This window comes from Podarcis erhardii (assembly GCF_964252035.2).
Source record: "Podarcis erhardii genome assembly, chromosome: 8".
NCBI classification, from domain to species: domain Eukaryota; kingdom Metazoa; phylum Chordata; class Lepidosauria; order Squamata; family Lacertidae; genus Podarcis; species Podarcis erhardii.
In genome coordinates this window covers 88,584,257-88,602,045 of record NC_138499.1, presented here as the reverse complement: position 1 = coordinate 88,602,045, position 17,789 = coordinate 88,584,257, and the positions used below count along the sequence as shown (strand labels likewise).

Genomic DNA, 17,789 nt, shown 5'->3' with positions numbered 1-17,789 from the left:
TCCCTTCCAGTAGCACCTTAGAGACCAACTAAGTTATTGGTATGAGCTTTCATGGGCATGCACACGAAAGCTCATACCAGTAACAAACTTAATTGGTCTCTAAGGTGCTACTGGAAAGAATTTCTTTAAAAAATTGTTCATTTGGTCATGGAAAAGGAAGGCTGAAGCACACTGGCTGCTTCCTCATTCTTGGGCTTTTGTACAAAGGGAAACACTAGAGGTTTGGATATGGAAGTGTATAAATCAAAGTACATTCATTTCAATGAAGCTGAGGCAAAAAGATCAATTTCTGTGGGATTTGAAGCACCACCAATTCAGAGTTGTGGTGTGAGAAAGCGCATCCTTCAAGGACACAAGAGGCTGCTTATAGGGATAAAGTATCCCCCTTTATTAAATCCCCACATAAACTTCATTTTCATTTTCTCTCTTCTAGTGCAAAGGTGAAGCAAATTTAGACTGATACCTTGTCCCACTGTTAGCGTGATTAAATAGTTCCATTTGCATGAAAGTCAATTGAGCACATAAATTCCAGGTAGGGATACTTTGTGACCAACAGCTGACAATATGAAAGCTAAGAGGGTGTGGAAAATTGGGTGAAGGATCTAATGTATATGCAGCCAAATGAGGTGTATCATGAAGTGTCATGAAACACTGGGTGGGAAGTCAAATAGATTTATGGTACAGGAAGTCAAACAGGATCCGTTCCAGAAGTCTGTTTGACTTCCAAAGCATTCGGAAACCACAGCATGACTTCTGATTGGCTGCAGGAAGCTTCTGCAGCCAATTGGAAGCTGTGGAAGCCCTGCCGGACATTCGGGTTCCAAAAAAACGTTCAGAAACTGGAGCAATCACTTCTGGGTTTGCAGTGTTTTGGAGCCAAAACCAAGGCATTTGGGATCCTAGGTACGACTGTATATAGTATGGAAAAGAAGATGTAACCGTAAAACTGAAAAAAAATGCAAGTATTTTTGTTGTTGTTTTTTTAAAGTCAATTGAGCACAAGGCTTCTTTGTACTGTACAACTTGGTGCTGGATTTCCCTGGGTGGGTGAGCTTTGGAGGGAGCTATTTCACATTACGTTTTGTTTGCATAGTATGGCATCACTTGCACTTTGCCCTTCATCAACGATATGTTTTTGGTGGTATACTGAACCAGCCCTCAAGTGATGGGGAGCAGCATTGCAACAGCATTTTAAAGCAGCTTTTAACCACGGTCCAAACTACATACCTTTTTTTATATATATATATTTTTACAAAAGGGGTTTTCTGGGTGGGGTGCAGGAGATGCCTGCACAGTTAATCATAAAAGCAGTGGGGCTTCAGAAGGGAGTGATTAGCTCAATGCTGGCAGCAACAAAAAGCCTATAGTTGCCGCTGTCACTGTTTCATCTGGAAGACTGGATAATGATGGTTGTCTTCACGATGGTGTTGCTGTACGGGTGTATTGCATTACAGTGTTGCTGTAAACCTCTCTTTCTGCTTCAATTCTACCTCAAACATGCATTACGTAGCATGCTCAATCTCTGAGCTGCTCTGGTGCACAATGCTCTTCCACCGTTTGTTTGTTGTGGGGGGGAGGAAGGGAAAGGGGAATTGTTAGCCGCTTTGAGACTCCTTAGGGAAGTGATAAAGCAGGATATCAAATCAAAACTCTTCTTCTTCACTGATACCAGAGAAATAATATGGATGGATTGCATTGACATTTTTTCATGGACATGACCATTTCAAAAAGTTTAAAAATTCAACACCTGGTGCTCTTTTTCTGGGGAGATGCAGGGGTACGCATACCCCTAAACATTTTGTGAATCCTTGTACTTTTGTCCATTTACTGTATTTATTTTTCCTGATCTGAACTATAAAATGGTGATTTTCTTGAGTCAAAGTGGGAGTACCTACCCCTGAAGATATATTTTTTTTAGAAAAAATGCACTGTCAACAGCACTTCATAGCATTTACACGTTGCCTTCCACCATCAGCCACCAGAATCTTTCACACAACTGGGTCAGAAAGAGCATTATTTGGGCAACACACAATAGTTTCTTTCCTACTATTTATAATTTCTGAGCAAATTAAATTCCTTGGAGGTTTTTAAGCCATCTGTCATGGATGCTTTAGCTGAGTTTCCTGCATTGCAGCGGGCTGGACCCTGGGAAATCCCTTCCAATTCTATAATTATATGACCATAAATTAAATCCAATCAACATCAGTCAGTAAACGCAGTAACTGCGGAAAAACGAGATTTCTTATGGGCAGATCGCACAATAATAAGTCAAAAGCCAGTTTTCACGAATCCGGCTACCAACCTTCCCAACAAAACTGGCATTAAACAAGGAATCAAATTGCCACCTCCCGCTTTTAGGCGTTGCACTCGCCTCCTCTAATCGCATCTGCGAGCCCGGGAGGGAAATCCCTCCGCCGCGCCAGCATTTCCGGGCGCATGTGCCGGAGCGAGACGCGCGTGCGTAAAAATGGCTGCGCCCGAGCAGGTGAGTGCCGATCCTGAGCGCAACTCAGCGGAGACCCCTCCGCCTTTGCCAGAAGAAGAGCCCGGTGCCCAGCGGAGGCCAGGGGGGGCTGCTCGCCCTGCGGAGGCTTCCCCGAGCGGCGGCTGCCTTTTCCCGGCCCCAGAAGAGGCTCCGCGAGCCTCGCGTGGTGCTGGAGAAATGCGCCCCCAAAGAGGGAGAAAGGCGGGCTTGCCTCCGCGGCCTCTCTGTAGCCTTAGGAGGCTTTGCCCTCGGGTGGGAAAAATACTGCGCCTGGGAAAGGGAAGTGGGAGTCAACAGACACTCAAGGAATAGTTTCGGAGAAAAGGCTTTTGTTTCTACCATCCCTGAACTGGTAGAAGGAGCAAGTGTGATAAGTCACAAAAAGCATGCACGAAGTTCACAGTCATGTGCACAGAGTATATATTCCCCTTCCAGTTCCCTCCCCCTTTCTCCTCCCTCGAGTCCTCTGAGCATGAACAGAAAGCTATCTTGGGACTCTTGGCACCCTTCCCAGGAAAAGGGTTTCAAAGTGTTCAGACAAGTTTCCATCTCTTGTTCTGGCATGGTTTCCGGACAGAAAGCAAGTTGCAGTGTGGTTCTTTAGCAAGGCCAGAAGGCATCAGAAAGGCCTGAGAAACAATGGACTGTTCTCTACCTTGGTTACAGCAGAGCGGAATGTTTCTGATGCTTAGCTAATGCCTTTTAGCTGCTGAGAAAATGGTTTGGAAAAGCTTTGAGAAGCTTTGAGCCTGCTTTGGTGGGGGGTGACTTCGGGCCTAGGTGAGGTCACCTGTCCTCACAAGAAGACCCCGGTGCCCACCGGAGGCCAGGGGTGGCTGCTCGCCCGCCCGCCCGCCCGCCCTGCGGAGGCTTCCCCGAGCGGCGGCTGCCTTTTCCCGGCCCCAGAAGAGGCTTCGCGAGCCTCGCGTGCTGCTGGAGAAATGCGCCCCCAAAGAGGGAGATAGTCGGAGAAAGGCGGGGTTGCCTCCGTGGCCTCTCGAGCCGCCGCTTTATTTATTTATTTTGGCACTTACCGGTAATTTATTTACTATTAATGTTGCAATACATATATGAAATCTTTACATATACGTTATATTCGTAAATTCACATTTTCACATTTCATTATGTACCAACATTTATCCATTTCTTATTTCTTGCCCTGTGTCTTCCCTCCACCCGTGGGTGACTTCCTTGTTATTATTTTGTAACTTTATTATTGAGATTGTAATTTTGTATCTTAATAATTAAACATTCAATCTTATATATCTGCTTAGCTTAGCTTAACTTTGTTGGAGCATCTTTTGGTCATGTATTCTTCTACACATTTCCCTTCCTGTTTGAGATTTTGATTAGATTGCACTCTAATTGTTGCTGTCATTTCTGCTAATTCAATCATTTCAAAAAAATATATTTTGCCAATCTTTCAATGTTGGTACTTTAAAGGGAAGTTGCACACCTTGGTGGCGTGAGCTGAATCTGCAATGTAAAAGGTTCCCTGAGTCTCTTTTGGTGCCATGTGGATTGCAGCATGCGAGACTTACATCAACATCATCATATTTTATTTATACCCCGCCCTTCGCGGTTCAAAAAACCAGGCTCAGGGTGGCTAACAACAAATTTAAAACAATTGTAAAAGCAACATAAAACACAGTATAAAAACAGGAATAACAATAAAATTCAAAGTTCAGAAATCAGTTTATAAGCATTAGTCACCAGGGCTAGCTAGCTGAATTAGTCCTACTTGGGCCAGCGAGGAGGCCAGGGGAGAATTAGCTGTGGGGTCTCAGAGCAGGTAATCTTCATAAAAGGGGAGGGGGAGGGAAGAGAAGGGAAATAAAAGATCAAGCTGAATTCAAATTAAAGGCCAGGCAGAATAGCTCTGTCTTCCAGGGCCGATGGAAGGAGTTTGAATCCTGAAGGGCCCTAGTCTCATGGGACAAAGCATTCCACTAGGTCAGAGCCATCACTGAGAAGGCCCTGGCCCTGGTGGAGGATAATCTGACTTCCTTAGGGCCCAGGACCTCTAAACTATGGTTATTCCTGGACCTTAAGGTCCTCTGCGGGGCAGACCAGGAGAGGCGGTCCCGTAAATATTTGTCTTGGAAGAGACAACACTTCATGCTAGGTAATTGTATTAAAAGTGTTCAATAAAAGTTTGTAATTTAAAAGAGAGAGGGTTTTTGCCCCCTAGCTGGTAACTCCCCCCCCCTTTTTTAAGGCGTCGGACAGCATATCAATACAGGACAGTACGTATCCCATACCGCCTCCTCCCTTCCCGCCTCACGGAATGCAGAATACACACATACACCAATTACAACGTTTCAGCACTGCAGGAGCAGAACTGGGGGCAAGAGTGTTAGGTTCTGTGATGCTTCCCATAGTCAGCTTTGCTAACTATGCAATGAGATGACTCACCAGCTTAATGTGAGAGGCATTGCAGAGGAGAGGTCGGCATCAGCTGGTCAGATGAGAATGTGGTGCACAAGAGAAATCTGGCTTTAAAAAATGCTTGGCAGGGTCAAGCCAGTGACGTTAGTGTTACTTGTCCAAATGCCCCATCTCTGGATATTTGGATTCGAGACCCCATTTAATACTGTGGCTGTGGCATTCAGCGTTTTGTGTGACCTTGATCTAAACTAGAGCAGGAGCCTGGGATGTTTCCCTTAGTGAATGGATAACAAGGACCATGAATGTATGCCACAGATCAGGAAAGGTACTGCCAGTGCAGTTAAAGAGCAGAGTAGAGAAAGCTGTTTTCCTTCAAGAAACGGAAATCCTCTGCTTGAGGAGAAGAAAAAAGGAACTTTAGCCAAAGAAAATGCAAGCAGACAATAAGGGATTTTTAGGAAAATAATTGAAGGAGCATGTTGCTGAAAATAAAAATCATCAACAACAAAAATATTTGAATACGTTATATACAGGAAACAGGTAAGGGGGTGGTTGGAAATTTGGATAAGGAAGTCTCTAAATACCCGTTGCTGAAAACTGTGAGGAAGGAGGGTGCAGTTGTGCTCAGGTCCTGCTTGAATGCGTCCTGTAGGGATCTAGTTGGCCACTCTAAAAACAGGTGTTTGGACTGATCCAGTAGGACTTTTCCTATTTCCTTACGTTCTTACTAGGTGGCTGTGCTGATTCAGACATGTATGGCAATCAGCTATTGCTGTATAATTCATGATTGGCATGGACTGAACAACTCTAGCCTGACTCCAAAGGAAAGCACAAAGCAAAGGTAGTTGTTTTGGCCCATTATAAAAATTCCATAATCCATAGTATAGCAATTTTGGTTGACCTAATAAAGGTGTTTGCCTACTATATATTTTGGAATTGCACAAAAAAACAAAAAAATCAGAAAGTTCTATGTTGGTAAATCAAGACCCATCAGTGGTTGGTGAAGACCAGGCATGTCTAAACCAGTTCTGAATAGATCAACCAATATATAACATAGTGCCTATGATGGTGACCTCTGAAAGTTGAGGGTTGTAGGGCCTCTGCGGAGTTCTGATTCTTCCCTTTTATTCCCCACCAAGGCATATTCAAGTGAGGAGGAAACAGAACCTGAGCCTAGACCTCGAGACACTCCTGAAGACATTTCCCTTGAGGCAGCAGCAAACACCATTGCTTTCCACCCTTGTCGGGATGTCCTAGCTGCTGGAGACGTGGATGGTGATGTCTATTTGTGAGTACAGCTTCTCTGAGAAAAATACTGATGGTGTAACTGGGTGAGCCCTTAGGGGGTGATGTAAGAATGAAACCCAAAGAGTGCTCCCCCTTCCCATATCAGTAGTCCAGCAAGACAGAGGACTTACATTGTCGGTTTGCACTATAGGGAAAACCTATCATGACCTAGTTATCTGATGAATGAGAATCTCCTGCGTAAGAGAGCTTGGTGATGGAGCTGTTCTAGAGCCTTTTTCTACCCATCACCCCAGTTGCTGGCAGAAAATACGTTTTGCAGCCAGATGAAGGAATGCCAAGAAAACTTTGCAAATATTAATAATATTCCACTTGCAAGTTTTTGGTTCCTTCATCTGTTTATATCAAGGGGTCAGTTTGAGGGCTCATAAGCAGGGCATGAAGGCAACAGCTTTCATGGCTGCAGAACTGGGGAGTTTCAAGACACAATCCTACAGATATCTAACTTGCCCTTCCCTTTTTAAAAAAAAATAAGTTATAAATTTTTGTTGTCTACCATATATTAGACTGAAATTCCCTTTCAACTCTTCTGCCAATCTTCCTCCAGTACAAATTTCATCTTTAAGTATAATTTTTCCAGTTGCTTTCAACAGGTTCTTTGATTATCCCTCCACCTATTTCAATATTTCAGATATTCATATTCCTGTTTAGAAGGTGGGAACAAGGAGCTTTGGTCTTCAGGACATCATTTAAAATCCTGCCGGGAAGTCTCCTTTTCCCATGATGGACAAAGTGAGTACTTTCCTCTTTGGGGCTCGTTTGTTTCATGGTTCCTAATTATGCAGTGCCTTCACTAGAACAATGAGCTTCTGCTTATCAGAAGGGGTGTTAAGGCTGCAATCCCATGCACACCTTTGTGGGATTAAGCCCCCTTGAAAAGAATGGGATTTCTGAGTAAACCTGTATAAGTCTGTTTGAATCCCAGTAGGAGAAAAAGCTTAGAGTAAACTTTTTAAAAATGCATTATGGCGTGACAATTTACTAGATATTTATGTTGATCCCAAAATAGCAAGCAAGTATGTTGGCTGTTGATCACAATAACAGGCAATGCAATTTCATGCTGGAGAACATTACATACAGTGCTTTTTTCTAAAAAAAATGTTTAGGGGTACTCTCATTTTCCTACTCATATAGAAATACTAACCCTCAATGAGGCCAATCTTAGATTCACAAAGTGTGTAGGGATATGTGTACCCCTGCGTCCCCCCACAAAACACTGAATGTATATGTTAACAGATTATTGAAGAATTATCTGTATGTCGCTATTTGCAGATTTTTATCTTCAATAAACTTCTGAATAATGCTGGGACAATGTCCTTTGAATATTTCTGGAAAGTCTAATGAAATAAACAGGACTGCTTTTATACTCTGTGGTGTAGCTGCTCACGGGTTTCGATGTGAAGTTCTGGCTATTCTGTTTTAGAAGGGAGTCAGCAAATATTCCCTTTAAATTGCTGAGTATATCCAGTGATCTGTGTGTTCATCTCCATTTTCTAGAGCTCTTTACGGTGTCCAAAGATAAATCCATTCATATTCTAAGTGTGGAGGAAGGTCGTCTCGTGACCAGGTTCTCCAAGGCTCACAAGTAAGCATTGGGGACTCCTTGATTGTTTGCTTTTATAGGAGTGCGCTTACTCTTGTTCCTCCAAGGAGCTCAAGGTGGTGTGCCTGGTTCTCCCCCTTCTCATTTAATCCCCGCAGCAACCCTGGGAGGACATGACTGGCCTTAGGTCACCCACAGAGTTTCAAGCTCTAATGGGGATTTGAATCTTGGTCTCACTTCCTAGTTCTTCCATCAAGACGGTACTTACAGTAGCCAGCAGGAAATCCGCAAACCTTCCTTGCAGTCCAGTCCTATGGATGCTTGCAAAGGGTTGCTACACCTGCATCATTGCAAGCAGTCAGCCTCCTGGCATCAGCAACCACCCTGTGGCCTTCATGGCATGTCATTTGCTGGGTGGTTGTGACCTATAAAGCCCTACACAGCTTAGGTTCCGTGTGTGTGTGTGTGTGTGTGTGTGTGTGTGTGTGTGGTTCTCTCTCTCTCTCTCTCTATATATATAGAGAGAGAGAGAGTATATATATATAGTACACATTATATATAGTATATACACACTATAACCTTTCACCACCACTTGGGGGGCAAAGCAGGGCCAGAGATGGTGTGACCTGGGGAGAGTTCTGAGGGCCAAACCAAGAAGCCTTAAGGGCTGCCTTTTGGCCCTGGGCCAGGTTGCCCACCCTTGCTTTAAACCCTGCCTGTACCTCTATTGTTTTTCCCTTGTACACTTCATTCAGGGCGAGGAGGGAATACTGGGAGCTGGAAGTTGGAGAGCGTTGACCCCTTGAAGTTAATGGACATGACTGACAGGTTCACTATTTTCATCCGCAGTTGGGCCCTCATCATGGTTGACTACAACCCATGATTAGGGCCCAAGTGCAGATGAAGTAAGTCTTGACATCTTTTAGGGAGGGGAAATGAATTTTCTCTTGCTCGTGTGGCTCCCATAATAGGAGTGTACAGGGAAAGAATTCTCTTTGTTCATAGGATCAGAAGAGCCTCTCTATCACGGCCCTCATTCTGCCCTTTAGCGCAGTTCCAGTTTGCTTGCCTTCTTCATGGTCCCTCTGTGGGGCTGTTGAGACCTTGCAAAGGGCAACAACTCTGAGAGGGAATAAGGCACTTATGTAATATAGTGGCTATCTGTAGCGTGGATTCTGCTGCTACAACTCTGGAATTTCCACAGTTCTGCTCTGAACAGTCTGCTGGTGATAGATGAGCACTTGTTTGCCACAGGAGATGACCGTGGGGAATTGAAAGTGTGGGATCTGCGCAAAGGCACCTCCGTTATGGATATGAAGCAGCACGAGGAGTATATCAGTGACATGGCCGTCGATGGGAACAAGAAACTGCTGCTCACCACCAGGTATTCCTGCATTCTCCAGTTTAAACAAAGGGATTAGTGGGCTTAGTTTATTCTCCCTTGGTGGTGGTGGAGGCGCTTTGACTGCAGTGGGAGGCCAAGAGCTGTTAAGAGTCTCCCTCCCTCTCTCACACACAATTCTTTTCCAAGGGCCATTGAAATTGATACCTATTGATATCCTGAAATGTACAGATGCTTCTGAGGGGCAGAACACCAAACTAACTGGAAACACTTGGAGCCACAACTGATTCTGCTGCCTTGGATGCTCCTGATAAGTAAATGATCACTGTGTTCCATTCTGTTTCTTGCAGCGGAGACGGAACTATGGGAGTCTTCAACATCAGGAGAAGGCGCTTTGAGCTGCTCTCAGAGCCTCAGAATGGAGACCTGTCAGCCATCGCCCTGATGAAGGTCAGCCCTATTCCAAAACATGTTCTTGCCCCAAAAAGTATGCCTTGATGGGCAGCATAATATTCCTATTTCATTGCCATTTGCTTTCATGTTTAACAGACTACTGTATTTTAATACTTTGTTGGAAGCCGCCCAGAGTGGCTGGGGTATAAATAATAAATTATTATTATTAGACAGAAAAAGGTCTTTGGATGGGTATATCTTATGGTTCTTAGTTGATGGTGAGGGGCAGGGCTTTTGTCAGGTGGAACTCAGTTCCAGCACCTCCTAGGTGGGCACCATTGCCATTCTAGAGATAACTAGGGAGGTGTCCATGGTGAGTTCCAGCCCCCCTTTTTCTAGGAAAATAGCACTGGGTGAGGGGAATCATGACAGTGCTTTTTTAGGGTTAAACAGTATTTATTTCTTGTTTGCTGCTCAGAGAGGAAAGAAGGTGGCCTGTGGCTCCAGCGAGGGAACCATTTACCTCTTCAACTGGGATGGTTTTGGTGCTACTAGTGATCGGTTTGCACTGAAGGCGGAGTCCATTGACTGCATGGTTCCAGTAACAGAGAGCATTGTGTGCACAGGCTGCACTGACGGAGTCATCAGGTGAGAGGGCACTGGGTTGTTTGTCAACCTGGGAAGCACAGGCTTATCCTGAAACCTGCGGGTATAGGGTGATATACAAATTTAATAAATAATAATAACAGTGCACATCTCTAGAGGATTGTTAAGATTTGCATTCCCCCCCCTTTCAAGCTTCATTCTTGCCCCGATTGTGGTTTGTTTATATAGCTTTGTATAATAGAGTCTGTTATGGTAGTGTCTCATTGTTTTGCATGAATTATATTCCATAAAGCAATTAAACCTTTAAAAGGAATTTAGAGCCCTAGAAAGATTCCTTTCCCAACCTTCACCGGAGCATCTTAAAGTGCAGGTAGAATGAATTTCAGGAGCTGTTCTGGAGGAGCTGGCTTTTTTCTTAATCAGGCCTTTTCTTCTTGTTTCAGGGCTGTGAACATCTTGCCCAATCGGGTGATTGGCAGTGTTGGGCAACATGTTGGGGAGCCTATTGAGCAGCTAGCCAAAAGCCATACTGGCCCATTTCTGGCCAGCTGCGCCCATGACCAGAAGGTGAAGTTCTGGGACATCTCTTCGCTTAACTCAGTCATTGTGGATGATTACAGAAAGAAAAAGAAGAAAAGTGGGCAGCTGAAGTCTTTGAGTCTCAAGGCATTTGGTACCGGGGAGGATTTCTTTGCAGGCTTGAGAGAGGAGGCAGCAGAGCCAAAGGATGAAGACTCCAGTGGCACAGAAACGGATAGTGACTAAAATATGTGCATGGATCAGATGTGAGCAGCTCTCCCCCCTGAAGGGACCTTTATAACCTAATACTGCTTGAAACTCTAATGTTTTTGCAGAGATTTGGCTAAACAAACAGCAGGATATTGGGTGAAGGTGTGGGAGCCTAATGAAATCCGTACTGCAGTCTTCTGGGTACTCCTGCAATCCAGTGAAACAAATATGTGTTTCCACAGCAGAGTCATGAGAAAAGCATGGCCTGGCTGCTACAAAAGGGGAAGGTGTAGATCTCAAGTTACCCAGGACAAAGCCTGTGCTTTCTGTTGGAAGAGGAGTATCTCATGGAATGAAAAGGCTAGAAAACAGGATTAATACTAGTGAGGAGGAAAGTTGTTGGTCTTGTATGTATGTACTGGTTTAACTGCTACTTTCAAAGGAGGGTGGCCAGACACAAAAAGGGGATAGGGCTCCTGTACCTTCAATACAGAAGGACGACTCTCTGAAACACAGAACATGACACCACAGAAAATGTCAGCCTTTGGCTGATTGACCCCCAATGCCCTTTTTAATGTGCTGTGGGAAGGGGGATTATTGGTTTGCTGTCTTTATTATGGATTTTATATTGTAATTTTATGTTGTGAACCACCACCAGAACTATGAAGGACAGCATACAAATTTAATAATTAAAATAAACAAAACCCAGCTTAAATATCATCTAATCAGATTTCAGATGCTTCACACAAGGAGATTGCAACACTTATTTCTTTCAAAACAATTTTAATATTCAAGTGCCTAGGTTTCCAATGTTACATATTCATTCACTATTTTTGATGAACATTAAAAAGTCAGAGAATTTTAAGGGAGTCTGCCTGATCCTTTCCCTAAAATCTTCATACATCCCATTTGTTATTCACTGGGAACTTTTTCTAGTGTTAAAAAGGCACCTGGTGTTCTGCTATTAAGAGGCACATGAAGGAATTCAGAAAACACCATCCTGAATCCCCAGGAAGACATCAGTAAAGGTGGGTTTCTTCCTTAAAGCAAAAGGCTGGATTGTAGAGCAGCACACAAGGAACTTGTTACATACCAGCCTTGTGCATGAAAAATTGTCCAATGCCCCTCGCCTAAAGCTACAACACCAATTCAAACTGTCACAAACAAGTGAGAAAGCTCTCCAAACTCTTAAATAAATACAAAGAAGAATAAAGTTTTCTATGTGTAAACAAAAAAGATAAGCAGCCCTAAATCTTGGTGTTGAAAGGTGCAGGAGTCATTCCTATAGTTTTACACAGTACTTGTTATGCTTGAGGGGCAGAAATAAAGTTGCAAATGCAAGATATGCCCCCAGCTTAAGATTGCCTGCCGAGAAATACGCATGCATTATTTCCCCAAACTGAAAAGGATACTCAAATAACTAACCAAAAACAATTTAGTACCAAGATCTGCATGGACAACCTTTTCAAATCTAACAAGACTCCAAAAGCAGCAATGCTTCCTGCCAACCCCCCCCCCCAAAAAAACCCCAAGATGTCAGGCACACTTTCTCTCCCCGTGGATTTTATCCAAGCTGGTTTTAGTGGGCAAGGACAGGACACACAGACCCCTCCTGAACTTGAAGACTGTTCTCTTACACCATTGGGCATCCTGTTGGAAAGAGAAATAGGTTAGGCTTTAGGGTTGCCAACATACAGAAAAGCAGTCAACCCACTCAAAACAGGGAACAACCAGGAAGGCACCTATTCTACAAACATACAAGGCAGGAAAACTCATTTTTTTAAGTGCTTAGAGGCTGAAAAGGCCAGGCACTGGCCTCCACTTGTCTCACCCTCTATCCTTATTGTTATCTCTGTTTCTTAACCTCCGGCCAGGTTCCAATGTTATCTAGGGCACCCACAGGCACTGTGTTGCAGTCTCAAGCAAGTGAACCAAAGTTTTCTACCTCCAGCTTTAACTTACCCCTCTCAGCCCTGTGCTCTTCTATATACAATGCTGCCACCATTCATTAGCTTCAATCTCTCAGTGTTGCAAGTTTCATATACTATCATTTTGTGCTGGGTGAACAGAATAGGCATCCTTCTTCAACAAAAGATTTACTGCTTAAAGAGCTGCTAATTTAGGTAGGTTCTACCTCCTTATGTCAATTTTATAACAGTTAAAAGCCCCATGACTGAGCTGAAGATTTCACCTGCCTTGCCATTTGAGAGGCCTGAAGGCATCCTAGTATCTCTTTGCTGCCTTCAGCAAATCCGAAGCACTACTTCCAAGCTGAAGTTGTGCAAGGACACTTACCCAGAGCTTTGAGTAGCTGCAGTGCCACTGCATTCTTGGCCTTCTCATGGGCCTCCAAGCCAGAACGTTCTGGCTTGATCCAGATAAACCCACTGAAAGGTGATGGATATTTAGGTATCACCACTTGATACCAGAACTGTAACCATCCTTCACGATTCTTTTGCATACATTTTGTAAGAAATACAGGGAGCCCCAGATGCCGTTCCTTGCATTGCAAATTCAGGTAGTCCAGCACACTGCCCACTGCGGGTTGCACAGGCCCAGAAGGTGCTTTGTAGGGGACATCTCTGTGGGGAAAATTGGATGGTGGAATCTCTGGAAAGCCCTGAACGGAGGCACTGTGGAGTTCCTGTTTTGTATTTGGTTTTAGCCAATCCACTTCAATGTCATCTCCACAGACGCACAAACTACCTGCAGAACAGAAGAAACCATTTAAATTTTGATTCAAATATAGGCCTCTCCTCACAGTATTCCACCTGCAATTTACAGCAACGTAGGAAAAAATAAAAGTAGACTACATATGAAAGAGACAGCTTAAAAATGTATATTTATACGAATTGCATTGCTTGCATAATTTGAGTTTGTATGTATGCACTAGTGATAGCTCCAAAGTTCTCATCTACATTAGTTCTCATAGTGGTTAATATTGTCACTGAAATGTCCACGAAGGTGAAATTGACAGGTAACTAGGTGACCAGTGCCACTTAATAATAATAATTTTATTATTTATACCCCTCCCAGCCACTCTGGGCAGCTTCCAGAAAAATATATTTTTTAAATAAAAAAGCCAAACATTAAAAACTTCCTGATATATGGATGCCTTCAGATGTCTTCTAAAAGTTGTGTAAGTTCTTTATCTCCTTGACATCTGAAGGGAGGGCATTCCACAGGGTGGGTGCCACTGCCAAGAAGGCCCTCTGCCTGGTTCCCTGAAATTTCACTTCCCGCAGTAAGGGAACTGCCAGAAGACCCTCGGAACTGAACCTCAGTGTCTGGGCTGAATGATGGGGGTGGAGTTTGGCCCCTGTACTTGAGTGGTGGATACAATGAAGAGCCAGCTGCACCTCATGCTCCCAGCCTCTACTGCCTATGGTACATGAGACTTTACTGCTATATTTATGAGACAAACCTTCCACAAGCGCTTTCCTGGCGATTGCAGCAGCCTGGTGGGAGCTGTATTTCACCTCTGCCAACTGCCTCTCCCTTCTGAAAGGGCTTGGGTGCAAGGAAACACTCAGGACTCCGGCAGTAAGTTCCTGCAGCATTGGAAGGAGGTGTCCCTCTCTCACAGAGAGAGACAAACCATCAATGGAGAGCTCGCACTTGTCGGTACTTCTGCAGACCAAAATGGGGTGGCCAGCCTGGATTTCAAAGGCGTTGAGCACGGCAATAGCATCCTGGGCACTGCGTCTGTTTGCGTATTTCGCATAGGCAAAGCCACGGTTGAGCCCGCTGAACGTCATCATGAGACGAAATTCATAGAGCCTCCCAACACTCTGGAAGAGAGGAATTAGTTTATCCTCATATATATCCTGTGGAATCTTCCCTATGAAAATCTCAGAGCCAGGTGGTGGAACACTGCCAGTCCAACCTGCGGAAAAAGAAGACACATAATTGACTTGTCTTTTTTTCTAATGTTCCATACAAGGAAAACAGAGCTCAGCAGTTGTACAGAAAAGAAAAACAGCAGCTGATGGCTGTCATTTCAGATTTCCAAGAAAGGAATCAAATTAAATTGTCTCTCCATAAGGTTCCATGAGTTGATGGAGGGTGAAAACAATGCTTGACTGTCTTAAAGTAAATAAAAGGATTCCATGTCTTTTTTAAAAAAATTCTTTTTATTGAGTTTCAGTTAAAAAAAAAAAAAACCAGAAAAAAACAAAAAACGAAACAACAGTTTCAGAAAAAAGAATGGGAAACAGGAAAGAACAAATATCCATACGTAACACCAAAAAACATCAATTTCTGTTAGGTTCTTTGTCTTATACTTCAAAAACTTCATGCCTTTAGGTATTTAGATCTCTCTTCTACCCTCCCGATTTCGGGCTTCTTGAAAAGAAAGAAAATTTCTCTGCAGCTAATAAATTTTTGATGGTTTGCGCGTCATAAGGTTTATAATAGACCTGCTATAGTTTTTAAATTTCTATAGTTTCCTTCTATATATACCATAAATTTATTCCAATCACTAATAAACTTTGTATTTTTTTGGTTTCTATTTTTTTGCGTCATTTTTGCTAATTCAACATATTCAAATAATTTTGTTTGCCAGGATTCCATGTCTTAACTGTCTTGTCTTTTATACCAGCTTCATCCCCATACAAGATTCTACAGCAAAGGGAAAGACTTCAGGCAGTAGCGTATGTGAATGCAGGCCTTTAGTTTTTAGCAATTTTTATTACAATTCTGTACAATAAGCAAGTAAAATAGAAAGACTTCGTGGAACTTCTGTGGGCTTGGGCATTAGCAGGGAAATCCAGGCTCCCCTCATCCACTTTGGGGGGAACAACAGCTTGAGAGATTTCCAGCAACCAGTAATGACAATTGAAAGGTGGTAACCTTTCAATTGCCTCCAAGCAGCTGAAGTACATACAAGTATTTCTAAAAGTGATCCTTGGGTCACAGATCTGTGTATCCCAGGCGGATAATCTTCCACTTACCTGGAGGAGGGCCGCCGTATTTCCTCTGGCCATTGATCTGTACCAGTTTGATTCCAGTCTCTTCCACCCAAGCCAGAAGGGCAGTTTTTTTAGCCTGGTTTACTTCCTCGCTCCACGCAGGAGAAGACATCTACAAACACAACATGGAATCAGGGGGAGGCCTTGGGTCATCTTTCGTAATTTGGCACCCCCAAGCGTATATTCTCCATCATGGATCTTCTCGATCCAGCTGCCCTGATGGCACTAAGAGAGGCCCATGCTCAGGCCCTTCCAAAAGCAGCAGCCCAGGAAGGACGAAGCTTTTGCTCAGCAGCCCCAAGAAGTAGAGTGTTGTTTCTGGAGCACCCGGGGAACATTCAAGGTACAGTACTTCGGAGTCACGACGACCCCGGTGCTGCACTAACAAGCCGCTTGCAAAATGAAAAAAATTCCTTCCAGTAGCACCTTAAAGACCAACTAAGTTATTTCTAGGTATGAGCTTTCGTGTGCATGCACACTTCTCGAAGTGTGCATGCACAAGAAAGCTCATACCTAGAACTAACTTAGTTGGTCTTTAAGGTGCTACTGGAAGGAATTTTTTTCATTTTGTTTTGACTATGGCAGACCAACACGGCTACCCATCTGTAACTGGAACTATGGAAGCCGCTTGCACTTCGGCAACGGGGCTTCGCTTTGGGGGGAAGGAGTGCAACTAACCCGGCCAGCTTCGGCCATTGAAGAAGGGAATTCCCCTCCAGGGCGCGTCCCTCCACGCGGGCGGATTCCCAGCCCGGAGCGCAGAAGTGAGCAGATTTGGAAGAAGCGAAAGCTTCATCGAGCTTTCCCCCTTTTTTTGGGTGGTGGTGGAAACAGGACCAGTAGCTCAGTAATCAATCGCGGCCAAGAGCGGTCTCGCAAAGACACGTGTCAGTCGCGAAACACACTGCGCACCCCTTATTTCAGAAACCAAGAACCTGTTCCCAACTCCTTCGGAGCATTTTGGGGGAGCCCCTTTGCGCGAGAGGACCTCGTGCCGCGCAGCCGACTCCCCCCCCCCGCATAACTTTGAAACTGTATTGCGAGGGAGGGAAGTCGCGACAGCGGCGCTCCAAAGTCACGAGATTCGCTCCCAGGTAAGAAGAGCATCCTCAGGTCCCTGGTTTGCGCCAGGTGAGCTCCCCGCCCGCCCAAGACCTAGATTCGGCTCAGACTCCCCCCCCCCCGCCCCATTTCTCTTCCCTCCTACTGGAAAAAGCTAAGAGGCTTCAGCCTACCGACCTGCGCGCCATCCATGGCGCCCTTCTCGGCCAACGCCTTCCCAGCCACACCCTCCTCGCTGGCGGGGGCGGCCGCTCCTTTTCTAGCCGGGGGGTTGCTCCCCCCGCCCGCTTTCCTCTGCTGATTGGTAGATTAGCAACCCGCCCCCGCCCCCCGTGCGCGCTCCCGGGGCGGGGGTCCTTCCTGGTCAGCGGGATCCCTTGCGCGCGCGGCAAGAGCCGTCGGCTTCTTTCGCGCAAGGTGCGCGAAGCCCGCCGTTCTCTTTACTTCGACCCCGAGAGCGTTCCCACCACTTTCCAATCCTTTGATTAGCTACAGTGGCGTAGCGTGGGTTGTCAGCACCCGGGGCAAGGCAAGTAATTTGCGCCCCCTAACCCGTTGATTTGCGCCCCCTAACCCGTGGATTTGCCCTAACCCCAGATGTTGCGCCCGGTGCGGCCGGCCCCCCCTGCACCCCCCACGCTACGCCACTGATTAGCTAGCCCAGACCATTCACACGTGACGCAGCCAAGTAGTAGCGGACTGGGCCCATAAGCTCGCCTTGCAATGCGCCGGTGGCCCGCTAAGTTTGGCCGCCAGGAGAGCAGCGGCGCCCACTTGCAGGCGGAACTCCTTGGGGTTTTTTTCAGTAATAAAGACCCACTGGACCACATTTAAAAAATATTCTGAGCTGCTGGTGGGCTATTTATTGAACAGCCTTATGTTGCTAACGCGGCAAATTGGGAGGGTTTCTTTTGTTGCTGGTGGCAAAGGCTGAAACGTCAACTGCTCCCCTCCCATATAATACAG

General features: G+C 45.0%; 2 protein-coding genes across 2 annotated transcripts; one reads left to right on the top strand and one right to left on the bottom strand.

The window, feature by feature from the left end:
* Window positions 1-2,413: 2,413 nt before the first annotated feature.
* WDR55 (WD repeat domain 55) lies at window positions 2,414-12,299 on the top strand. The gene is made up of 8 exons (XM_081872845.1): window positions 2,414-2,485; window positions 6,013-6,161; window positions 6,810-6,910; window positions 7,676-7,763; window positions 8,926-9,105; window positions 9,414-9,513; window positions 9,935-10,104; window positions 10,506-12,299. The coding sequence occupies exons 1-8, from the start codon at window positions 2,468-2,470 to the stop codon at window positions 10,825-10,827; spliced, it is 1,128 nt and encodes a 375-aa protein (XP_081728971.1). The 5' UTR covers window positions 2,414-2,467; the 3' UTR covers window positions 10,828-12,299.
* DND1 (DND microRNA-mediated repression inhibitor 1) lies at window positions 11,555-17,098 on the bottom strand. The gene is made up of 5 exons (XM_081872857.1): window positions 17,001-17,098; window positions 15,744-15,873; window positions 14,216-14,677; window positions 13,087-13,497; window positions 11,555-12,441 (listed from the first exon to the last, which is right to left on the bottom strand). Exons 1-5 carry the CDS (start codon window positions 17,013-17,015, stop codon window positions 12,425-12,427), a joined length of 1,035 nt encoding a protein of 344 aa, XP_081728983.1. The 5' UTR covers window positions 17,016-17,098; the 3' UTR covers window positions 11,555-12,424.
* Between the last annotated feature and the right edge of the window lie 691 nt (window positions 17,099-17,789).